Genomic DNA, 12,884 nt, shown 5'->3' on the forward strand with positions numbered 1-12,884 from the left:
GGGGCAAGTTTCAAAGGGATCTAAGCAGGTACATTTTCATGCAGGGGGTGGTGTGTGTATGGAATGAGCTGCCAGAGGAAGTGGTGGAGGCTGGTACAATTACAACATTTAAAAGGCACCTGGATGGGTACATGAATAGGAAGGGTTTAGAGGGATATGGGCCAAATGCTGGCAAATGGGACTGAATTTATTTAGGATACCTGGTCAACATGGACAAGTTAGACCAAAGACTCTGTTTCCATGCTGTATGACTCTATGGCTCTATTTGGGTTAATGATGGGGAGACAATGGCCTAGTGGTATTATCACTGGACTGTTAATCCAGAGACCCAGATGATGTTCTGGGACCTGGGTTCAAATCCCACCATGGCAGAGGGTAGAATTTGAATTCAATAATAATAAAAAAAATTTGGAATTAAGAGTCTAATGATGATCGTGAAACCATTGTTGGTTATTGGGAAAAACCCATCTGGTTCACTAATGCCACTTTAGGAAAGGAGACTGCCATCCTTATCTGGTCTGGCCTGCATGTGACTCCACACCCACAGCAATGTAGTTGATTATTGACTGCCTTCTGGGCAATTAGGGATGCCGTAGCCAGCCACAACCTCATCCTGTGACTGAATAAATAAAGAAAACAAAACTATTGATGAACACGTTTACAACGGAGCCAGTGTGTACCACAAACCACTCATTGCCTAAATCCCCAACATTATCTTCTGGCCTGATGTGCTCAGAATAGAGTTGTAGAGGTCTACAGCACAGAAGAAGGCTCTTCAGCCCATCGACATTGTGATGATTAAAAACAACCACCTAACCATTATAATCCCATCTCCCAGCACTTGGCCCATAGCATTGTATGCCTTGGCATTGCAAATGCACATCTAAATACTTCTTCAATGTTATGAGCGTTTCTGCCTCTCCCACCTTTACAGGCATTGGGTTCCTGATTCCCACCACCCTCTGAGTGAAAAATATTTTCCTAAAATCTCCTCTAAACCTTAAATATATGCCTCACTTCCCCCCATTCATTGATCCCTCCACCAAGGTGGAAAAGGTTCTCCCTGTCTACCCTATTTATAACCCTCATAATTTTCTACATCTCAATCATTTCCCTTCTTAATCTCCTCTCCTCCGAGGAAAACAGCCCCAGTCTCTCCACTTTATGTCAGTCTTCATCTAGACTTGAAATTTCAGCTTGCTCTCTTCTCCATGGATACTGACTTACTACTGCGATTCCCAGCATTTTCTGTTTTCGGCCCAGTCTACCCAAGCTCTCTCCGTAACTAAAGCACACCAGGCCAGGCAGCATCCTGGGAAATCTCATCTGCACCATCTCCAGTGCAATCACATCCCTCATATAATGTGGATTCCAGGGCTGCACACAATACTCTGGCTGTGGCCTAACCAACATTTTATACAATTCCAGCGTAACCTCCCTGCTCGTAAGCTCTATGCCTCGGCTAATAAAGTAAACCAGATGTCTTTCTTGACCACTTTATGCACCTGTCCTGCTACATTAAGGTGGACATGGAGACCACTGATCCTTGGTTCTTCCCAGGGTCCTACCGCCCATCATTCCCTTGCTTTGTTTGTCCTGCCCAAACGCATCATTTCACACTTACCTGGATTGAATTCCATTTGCCAACTGCTTTCTTGGAAAAAATAATGAAGTGGGGCTCTTTTGTAAGATGGAATGAGCAGGGGTATTACTTGAATGGAGAGTGACTGCAGAATTCCAGGTTGCAGAGCGATCTAGGTGTCTAGTGCATGAGTAACAAAAGAGTTAATACGCAGGTACAACACACAATCAATACAGCTTAATGGGTGCTACACTTTATTACGAGAGGAAACATAAAAATAGGGATAAAACAGAGGACTGTGGATGCTGCAGACCTGAAACAAAAACTCAGCAGGATCTGTGGGGAGAAATTAAAGTTAACATTGAGTCCAGTGACCCTTCTTCAGTGTTCTGAAGAGTCTATTCACTGAACTATGCTCACTGTTCTTGATTAGTTAAGTCTGTGTGTTGATTCAGAGTTAGAGTAAACTGGAGGACCGAGAAGGTAGATTTGAGATAAGCGGGAGTACAGACAATCTGGTGGTTATTGAAATAATTTAAAACATGCGTGGTGGCACGGTGGCTCAGTGGTTGGCACTGCTACCTCACAGCGCCAGGAACCCGGGTTCAATTCCACCCTTGGGCGACTGTCTGTGTGGAGTTTGCACATGTTCCCTTTGTCTGTGTGGGTTTCCTCTGGGTGCTCCGGTTTCCTCCCACAGTCCAAAGATGTGCAGGATAGTTGGATTGGCCAGGTTAAATTTCCCATAGTGTTCAGGGATGTTTAGGTTAGACATGGGAGATGCAGGGGTAGGGGAATGGATCTGGGTCAGTTGCTCTTCGGAGGGGCGGTGTCGGCTTGTTGGGCCAAATGACCTGTTTCCACACTGTATGGATTCTATGATTAAATCTGCACACTCAAGAACTAGTGTCATCATTGCTTGCTGTAAGGTAAATCAAGTGTCACTATACTGTTAAAATATAGTTTATCATTTGTCAACTTCCATCATTTGATTTTATTTCATGGGCTGAAATGGCTTCAAAATGAAGGGGTAAAAAGACTTAAAAATGGCTGCATTAACCATCCGACTACTCTCATTGCGATCTCAATAAACAAGAACTAATCAGAACTGAAATTAACATTGTTATCACACAAGACTGAAACCGATCAACCAGGCTGTAATGACTGTAATGAGGTCAGCCAGCTGGACTTCATAGAATATGAGTTCCCTGATTGGGCTGTTAATCTGGCCCAATCAGGGAGCCCTGGCTGACAGATATAAACAGGAGTGCCAGAGATACTAACACTCTGGTGCCTGATTCTATATAAGGCAGTACTATAAATCAAGGACTATTCACGTGTACATAAAGGGCGACATGGTGATGGAATACTTGCTGCTGTGGAGTTATTTTGCAGACCTGTGTCTCCTGTTTGATTTACACCATTATTAGAAGTTCATATGTTGGAGATTAAGGTAAAATCACATGAAAACAGGAAACTCGGACACAGGAATGCATAAACCGGCTGTATTTCAGGAACTGCTTTTGGTTAGACCAGATGAGATGAATTTGTGACTGGAACAAAACTGGAGTGAGCTCTCTCTTTCAGCTTCTTGAAGGACAAATCATGCAGCGATATTGCAAATTGGGAAGAACCTCAGGCTAATGTTCTAGGATTTCAATTCAAATCCCAGCATGAAATTTGAATTTTTTTTTTGAAAACAACTGAAATAAAAAGTTATCCTGAGGCAGACCATGTAACATAGAAATTAGGAGCAGGAGTAGGTTATCTGGACATTGAACCTGTGTCATAAAAACCCATCTGGTTCACCAATTTAAAGAAGCAGTTGTGACTGCAGATTCCCAGCAATGTGGTTATCCCTTCACTGGCCTCGGGGAAATTACTGTTGGGTAATAAATGCCGGACTAGTCAATAATGGCCAGGTCCAAAGAGTAAAGTAAATTGCAAATGGCAACACTCCCATCCTGACTCTCAGAATATGGTGCAGTGGGGATGACCCTTACCTCTAGGTAAGAAACTCTGGGTTTAAATCCCACCTCAGGAGATGATGGTTGTGGAAGGCCTGTCAAAACAGCTGATTATCCACCAGTACATCTTTCTCGGATGCTCAGACAGTCAGAACCATGTGGTAGGTGTAGGGCAAGCTTAAAAGGATTCATGGGTAGGCTGTTGCCAGGACCAAACTTCAACCTCATTCATAGAATTCCTTAAACTGCACAAGTGGCCATTTGGCCCATCAAGTCTGCACCAACACTCCGAAGAGAATTCCACCCACCTTATCCTCATAACTTTGTATTTCCCATGGCTTAATCCACCTAGCCTGCACATCCCTGGACACTATGTGTAATTTAGCATGGCCAATCCACCCTAACCTGCGCATCTTTGGACCGTGGGGAGGAAACCAGAGCAGCCGATAGAAACCTATGCAGATACGGGGAGAATGTGCAAACTCCACACAGACAGTCAGCAAAGACTGGGATTGAATCTGGGTCCCTGGTGTTGTGAGGCAGCAGTGCTGAGCAGAGGGGCACCATACTGCCTTGTAAACTGAAGGCAAGCAATCAGGGCTTGTTCTGGGGGACTTCCACACGTACATGCAAGCCCTATTAGCTGTGACTGGACCTTCAGTGCCCTGGTCCGAAGCTCTAGCATTCCCCCTGTGAAATGCCTCTTCCACCCTTGTCTCCATCGCCTGGAACACACAATTGCTCCGTTGGCCTCATATCTCCTTTTCCGGCTTAGTGTCAAATATCTATTGGGCTACACACATTGGGGACATTCTGTACACTAAAGATGCGACAGAGATGTAAGTACCTGACTCAGCAGCATCTGTGAAGGGAAAAGCAGTGTCAATGTTTCAAGGCTAGTGACCATTTTTCAGAAGAGATATGATCCAATCTTCTTTTTTTAAAAGTTAATTCATGGGAAATGCTGGGCCAGCAATGGTTTCCAATCCTGAGTTACCCTTGAGAGGAATGGGTGGTGTGCTGACAATCAAGGTGCTGCATTTTGGTAAAACAAACAAGGGCAGGACTTGTACAATTAAAAGTAGGGCCTTGGGTAGTGCTGTAAAACAGAGAGACCTAGGGTTTCAGGTACATAATTCTTTGAAGTTTGTGTCACATGTAGACAGGATGGTTAAGAAGGTGTTTAGCACGCTTGGCTTCATTGCTCAGACCTTTGAGTATAGGTGTTGGGATGTCATTTTGAGGTTGTACAGGATGCTGGTGAGGCCCCTTCTGGAGTACTGTGTATAGTTTTGATATAGAAAGCATATTATTAAACTGTAGGGGGTTCAGAAAAGATTTACCATGATGTTGCTGGGAAGGAAGGGTTTGAGTTATAAGAACATAAGAACTAGGAGCAGGATTAGGCCATCTGGCCCCTCGAGCCTGCCCCGCCATTCAATAAGATCATGGCTGATCTTTGAGACTCAGCTCCACTTACCCGCCCACTCACTATAACCCTTAATTCCTTTACTGTTCAAAAATTTATCTAGCCTTGCCTTAAAAACATTCAGCGAGGTAGCTTCAACCGCTTCACTGGGCAGGGAATTCCACAGATTCACAACCCTTTGGGTGAAGAAGTTCCTCCTGACCCCAGTCCTACATCTGCTTCTCTTTACTTTGCGGCTATGCCCCTAGTCTTAGTTTCAACTGCTAGTGGAAACAACCTCCCTACCTCCACCTTATCTATTCCCTTCATAATCTTATATGTTTCTATAAGATCTCCCCTCATTCTTCTGAATTCCAATGAGTATAATTCCAGTCTACTCAGTCTCTCCTCATAATCCAAACCTCTCAACTCTGGAATCAACCGAGTGAATCTTCTCTGCACCCCCTCCAGTGCTAGTATATCTCTTCTCAAGTAAGGAGACCAAAACTGCACACAGTTCTCCAGGTGTGGCCTCACCAGGACCCTATACAGCTGCAGCATAGCGTCCCTGTTTTTAAACTCCATCCCTCTAGCAATGACAGACAAAATTCCATTTGCCTTTTTAATTACCTGCTGCACCTGCAATCCTACTTTTAGCAATTCATGCACAAGGACACCCAAGTCCCTCTGCACAGCAGCGTGCTGCAATTTTTTACCATTTAAAACATAGCCCATTTTGCTGTTATTCCTACCAAAATGGATGATGTCACACTTATCAACATTGTACTCCATCTGCCAGGCTTTTGCCCACTCACTTAGACTATCTATATCCCTCTGCAGACTTTCAGTGTCTTCTGCACACTTTGCTCTACCACTCATCTTAGTGTCATCTGCAAATTTTGACACACCACACTTAGTCCCCAACTCCAAATCATCTTTGTAAATTGTAAACAGTTGCGGTCCCAACACTGATCCCTGAGGCACACCACTAGCCACTGACTGCCAACCAGAAAAACACCCATTTACCCCTACTCTTTGCTTTCTACTGGTCAACCAATCCTCTATCCATGCCAATACATTACCTGTAATACCGTGCAACTTTATCTTATGTAGCAGCCTTTGATGTGGCACCTTGTCAAATGCCTTCTGGAAATTCAGATACACCACATCCACAGGTTCCCCATTGTCCACCATGCAAGTAATGTCCTCAAAGAATTCCACCAAATTAGTTAAACATGACCTACCCTTCATGAACCCATGCTGGGTGTTCCCAATGGGACAATTTATATCCAGATGTCTTGCTATTTCTTTCTTAATGATAGATTCAAGCATTTTCCCACTACCGAAGTTAAGCTAACTGGCCTATAGTTACCTGCTTTTTGTCTACTTCCTTTTTTAAACAGTGGCGTCACATTGGCTGTTTTCCAATCTGCGGGAACCACCCCAGAGTCCAGTGAATTTTGGTAAATAATTACTAGTGCATTTGCTATTTCCCCCATCACCTCTTTTAGTACACTGGGATGCATCTCATCAGGGCCAGCAGCTTGTCTACCTTTAGCCCCATTAGCTTGCCCAGCACTGCCTCCTTAGTGATAATGATAGTTTCTAGGTCCTCATCTGCTATTCTTGCCATTAGTTTTCGGCATGTTATTTGTGTCTTCCACTGTGAAGACTGACACAAAATAACTGTTTAATGCCTTGGCTATTTCCTCATTCCCAGTTATTAAATTGGCAGTCTCATCCTCGAAAGGACCAATGTTTACCTTCGCTACTCTTTTACAATTTACATATTTATAGAAATTTTTGCTGCCTGTTTTTATATTCTGAGCTAGTTTACTCTCATAATCTATCTTACTTTTCTTTATAACTTTTTTGTGGCTTTCAGTTGGCCTTTAAAGATTTCCCAGTCTACTAGTTTCCCACTTTTGTATGTGTGTTTTTTCAATCTGATACTTTCCTTTATTTCCTTAGACATCTATGGCTGACTATCTCTTTTCCTCCAGTTCTTCCTTATCACTGGAATATGCTTCTGCTGAGCACTGTGAAAAATCGTTTTGAAAGTCCTCCACTGTTCCTCAATTGACCCACCATAAAGTTTTTGCTCCCATTCTACCTTAGCTAACTCCTCCCTCACCCCATCATAGTTCTCCTTTGTTTAAGCACAAGACATTGGTACTGGATTTAACCTTCTCACGCTCCATCTGTATTTTAAATTCGACCATACTGTGATCGCTCCTTCCGAGAGGATCCCTCACTGTGAGATCATTAATTATTCCTGTCTCATTACACAGGACTAGATCTAGGATAGCTTTCTCCCTCGTAGGTTCCATTACATATTGTTCAAGGAAATTATCGCGGATGCATTCTATGAACCCCTCCTCAAGGCTGCCATGGCCGACCTGGTTTGACCAATCGATATGTAGATTAAAATCCCCCATGATAATTGCTGTACCATTTTTACATGCATTAGCTATTTCTATGTTTATTGCCTGCCCCACCACAATATCATTATTTGGTGGCCTATAGACCACATCTATCAGTGACTTCTCCTGCTATTCCTAATTTCCACCCAAATGGATTCAACCTTTTGTTCAGTAGAACCTATATCATCTCTCACTACTGCCCTGATATCATCCTTAAAAATCAGAGCAACACCACCTCCCTTACCTTCCTATCTGTCCTTCCGAACAGTTTGATACCCCTGGATATTTAACTCCTAGTCATGACCATCCTGTAACCATGTCTCTGTAATGGACACTAAATCATACCCATTTGCCATGACTTGTGCCGTCAATTCATCCACCTTGTTTCGAATGCTCTGAGTATTCAGATAAAGTGCCCTTATGCCAGTTTTTGCACCTTCTTTTTGGGTCCTATCACGTCTATTACTAACAGGTCTGGAGTTCTCCTTCCCTTTAATTTTTCTCCTAATTTTCAATGGAGTTGAAGCTTCCTCGTCACTAAAGAGGGGCTGGATAGATTGGGACCTTTTTCTGGAGTGTGGGATGTTGAGAGGTGACCTTATTGAGGCTTATAAAATCATGACGGGTTTAGACAAGGTGAATGGCAGGTGTCTTTTCCTTAGGGTGGGGGATTTCAAAAATAGGAGGCATATTTTTAAGGTGGGAGGAGAAAGATTTTAAAAAATTACATGAGGAGCAAATGTTTTACACAGAATGTGGCTTGTGAGTGGAATGAACTGCCAGAGGAAGTGGTGGATGGGGGTGCAGTCTAAACATTTAAAAGATTTAGATAAGTACATGAATAGGAAAGGTTTGGGGGGCTATGCACCAGGACCGGGCAGGTGGGACTAGTTTAGTTTGGAATTATGGTCGTCATGGCCTGATTGGACTGAAGGGTCTGTTTCTGTGCTGTATGACTCTACAAAATACAATAACATAAATAAAGATAAAATATAATCCAAGTAAAATACAATCCAGATGACTTTTCATTTTAGAAGTGGCATTTTGAAATAAATGCCACCACCTTTAAAGCAAAAGAAAATTTTCTTGAATCAGAGATAGTAGGAACAGCAGATGCTGGAGAATCCGAGACAACAAGGTGCAGGGCTGGATGAACACAGCAGGCCAAGCAGCATCATAGGAGCAGAAAGGCTGACGTTTCGGGCCTAGACCCTTCATCAGAAAAAGAAAATTTTCTTGCCTGCTTTGGCTTGTTTCTGTCCTTAAGGCTCAAAAGAAACTCACTGAAGTTTTATTTTGAATTAAATTTGCACTCAATTCATCACGGGAAATACACAGCTACTCCAAATCATTAACATGCCCGAGTGATGAATTGCTTGGCCAAAGAAATGGTGGTGAATAATAACCCTCTCTCAATGGGCGCTGGGCAGAGGATGTGTGTGAATCCATGCCGTCCACACACTATAAACGGCCAAGTATGAGCAGCAGTTGAGAGATGAATGGGAGAAACGGGCTTGAGCTCTCCTTGGGATGGGAAGTGAGTGTCGACTTGCAGAGGACAAACTATTCATTCCTGCAGCACTGACAGAAGGAAAATCAGCATTAACATTTGCTCAACCTGGCGTTTCCCTGCCAACCTGCCTTTCATTGTCCCACTTCATCAACCAGCTTAAAATAAATTCTGATCATAGCAAGAAAATAAGCGAAAACCTCAGTGATTGATCTCTACAAAAATAAAGATGATGTTAGTTTCTATAGGTTCGTCTACTTTTTAAAACACAATATGGATATAGCACCTATACAGAGAGCAAGCAGGAACAATGCACTGAGTTGAATGATTAGCCCTGATCATATTGAGTGATAGTGCAGGCTCAAAGGGCAGAATGGCCTACTCCTGCTTCTGTGTTTCCATGCTTCCAGCACTGAAACAGGTCACTTGGCTCAACTGCTTTGATCCAGTGTTTAAAAATTCCATACCTGCCTCCTCTCACTCCTCTTTACCTCGTCCTATTGGCATAATCTTTCTCTCCTTCCTTGTGTTCCCACCCATAGTTTCTTCTTGAACTCATCTATCCTCTTCATCTCGGCTTGTCCTTACATAAAAATCAAACTTTTTTTTTTACTAAAAATAATGGGATGCGAAAGAGCCTCTGGCACTATTTCGAAGAAGAGTAGGAAGTTCTCCCCAGGGTTCTGGCTGATATTTGTCCCTCAGTCAACATCACAAGATGAAAGACTACCTGGCTACTGTCACATCGCTACTTGTGGGAATTTGCTGTGTGGCAAATTGGGTCACCATGTTTCTAACGTCTGTACTCGCCAAGAAATAATGACTTGGCTGCAAAATGCTTCAGGGCATTCCATGACCATGGAAAGCACTATATAAATGCAGGTGTTTGTTTCTTTGACAGCTGGTGCCTTCTTGACAAGGCAGATGGAGGGGCAGTGTAGGGATTGGAACGAGGTCGTCCAGCTGGACCTCATAGAATGTGAGTTCCCTGATTGGGGCTGTTAATCTGATCCAATCAGGGAGCCCTGGCTGACAGATAGAAACAGGAGTGTCAGGGGTTCTGTTCACTCTGGTATTTGACTCCGAACAAGGCAGCACTAGAGTCAAGGGTGGCTTGGTGATGGGAAACCAGCCTCTGTGGAGCTATTTCAAGAGAGGGGACTGGTGAAGGGAGCGGGACTGAGGGGAGTGACGAGGAGAGTGGAGAATGTGTTGATGAGGGAGTGACAAGGTGAGTGGATGAGGGGAGTGAAGTGATGAAGGAAGTGACAAAGGGGATGATGAGGGGAGCGGAGAATATGGTGACACGGGGAGTGGTGAAGGGAGCAGGTATTGTGGAGGAGAAGGGGCTGGTTGGAGCTTTCCAGTTCCACTCTAAAATCCCTTGAGAAAGATGAGGCAGTATCTTTTTAAAGCCACTCCGTGGCCACAGCACATTGATGATGGACAGTATAGGAAGATCTGAGTGAAGGAAACCCATTCACACTTAACTGCTTGTACCTTCTAGGTTCTTGACCAAGGACATCATTCTGTCAAAATGTCTGCCAAGCACTTCCTGTAGCTGATGACTAACTCGGGGTTTCCCAAAGGGTTTCCCACCATGACTCCATCTTGAGGTTTGAAACTGTTGTGACCCCTCTCTCAGGGAATACCATGAGAGCTGGGGACCAGTGAGGGGCTATGGAAGGGATCCAATGAAATTATCATCACTGACTCCCCCTCTATCAACATCCTGAGAGTTACCATTGACCAGAAACTCAACTGGACTAGCCACATAAACATAATGGCTACAAGAGCAGGTCAGAAGCTAGGAATACTGTGGTGAGTAACTCACCTCCTGACTCTGTAAAGCCTGTCCACCATAAAACAAGCACAAGTCCAGAGTGTGATGGAATACTCCCCACTTGCCTGGATGGGTGCAGCTCCAACAACACTCAAGAAGCTTGACACCATCCAGGACAAAGCAGCCCACTTGATTGGCACCACATCCACAAGCATCCACTCCCTCCACCACCGACGCTCAGTAGGAGCAGTGTGTACCATCTACTAGATGCACTGCAGAAATTCACCAAAGATCCTCAGACAGCACCTTCTAAACCCGTGACCACATCCATCTAGAACGACAACGGCAGCAGATACACGGGAACACCACCCCCGTGCAAATTCCGCACCAAGCTGCTCACCATCCTGACTTGGAAATGTATCACCATTTCTTCACTATCAGGTCATAATCCTGGAATTCCCTCCCTAAGGACATTGTGGGTCAATCTAAAGCTGGTAGGCTGCAGCAGTTCAAGAAGACAGCTCACCCCCACCTCCTCAAGGGATAACTAGGGACAGGCAATAAATGCCTACAACCTATGAGAGAATAATTTTTTAAAAACCCTCAGCCAACATCCCACAAGTGCGCTTCCATCAGGAGTCCATGGGGTTAGCAACAGGGAATGGAGACTTTGTCTAAATTTCCTTTCCTGATCCAGTGAGGTTGAGGTTAGGTGCAGGGACTTTACCAATAACCCCGAGCTGAGGAGAGCTGACTTACCACACACAGGGAATCAAAACTGGGACATTTCTTGCATCTCAACTACCCTCTGGATTACATCAGTGCTGTCTGCTACTCCCTCAGTTTGCTGAAGACACCCACGTGAATAATCAAACAACAAATTAACTGATTTTTCTTTCCTCTCAAAGAGGTTGGCAAGCCTTTTAATTTCAGGACTATAACGATTATTCTTAATATCCCTGACAGAAGGTCTGAATCCTGCCAGCACACATACACATCTCTTCTTCTTAATTTAAACTTGCTTAATTTGTAGTCAATTAATTCACAATGTAATAATGTGGAAACACCTCCTGCTCTGTTTTGTGAGCTTAATTGCTTAATGCGAGCTGGGGGACATCAAATTTGCCTGAGGAAAGGAGGAAAATGGTTTCAAATTAGCAGCAACCTATCCCGCTAAAAGGTTAATATTCCGCTGTAGTGATGGAAAGAAGTTGTATGAAGGAAAATTCTGACAGAGCTGATCTCCTCAGAGGTTCTCCACGCCCTTACCCCAGATGATGTCCTTTTAATAATCCCACAGTACACTTGAGAACTGTCCTGAAAGGTCTGGAAGACACTTGGAATCTCAGTCACAATTACAACGTTAACTTGGAGCCACTTGTGGAGAACAGAATCGCCATCTAGGCTGCGCCAGTGGAAGTGCAGATTATGCAAAAAGTCATTACCTTTTGCAGTTTCCAATGAAATGCCAATGGAAATCTTAGAGAACATCAGAAAACCCACCAAGCTAACTTTGCTGAGATCCCACCAACATGAAAATCCGTTTTCTAGCAAAGTCTGTGTTATAGAGAAACACTCAATTTATTGTGGGGAGATTTTCAAGGAACCTTAATGATGTCCAAAGATGTGCAGGGTAGGTGGATTGGCCATGCAAAATTGCCCGTAGTGTTCAGGGAGGTGTAGATTAGGTGGGTTAGAGGGGGATGAGTCTGGTTGGGATGCTCTGAGGGTCGGTGTGGACTTGTTGGGCCAAAGGGCCTGTTTCCACTCTGTAGGGATTCTACGATTCTATGTTGTTAAGCCTACAGAGTGAAATGTGTTCTAGAATAGGATGGTGAATTCCATTTATTGACTAGACAGTGAGGATATATATTACCTACCCACAGATGCTGCCAGACCTGCTGAGCTTCCCCAGCAATTTTGCTGTTTTTACTTCAGATATTACCACCCTTGTTTTATCACTCTTTTATCATTTTTATTGATTCATGGGATGTGGGCATCACTGGCTGGGCCCAGCATTTATTGTTCATCCATTTCAGTCCTCAGCTCACTGAGTTCCCATTTACCCACCCTCTACTGTCTGTATGCCAGCTCACGTCAAGCACCCATTACCCGCCACTCACTGACCTATACAAGCCCACAGGCCTTGGACGCATCAAATTTTAAATTCTTATTGCTGTAATCAAACCCATCCATGGCCACTCCCTCACT

The 12,884-nt window shown here is 43.9% G+C and overlaps 1 protein-coding gene across 1 annotated transcript in view; it reads left to right on the top strand.

Annotated features, from left to right (window-relative positions):
• The first annotated feature begins 4,375 nt into the window (after positions 1-4,375).
• The window catches only part of LOC109917298 (zinc finger protein 653-like), a 44,282-nt gene continuing 35,773 nt past the window's right edge, over positions 4,376-12,884 (top strand). Inside the window, exon 1 of the mRNA XM_048617813.1 lies at positions 4,376-4,388. Within this exon, the coding sequence (XP_048473770.1) occupies positions 4,376-4,388 (13 nt within the window). The remainder of the gene's footprint in view (positions 4,389-12,884) is intronic.

Source organism: Rhincodon typus, chromosome 38 (genome assembly GCF_021869965.1).
Source record: "Rhincodon typus isolate 14 chromosome 38, sRhiTyp1.1, whole genome shotgun sequence".
In the NCBI taxonomy this organism is placed as follows: domain Eukaryota; kingdom Metazoa; phylum Chordata; class Chondrichthyes; order Orectolobiformes; family Rhincodontidae; genus Rhincodon; species Rhincodon typus.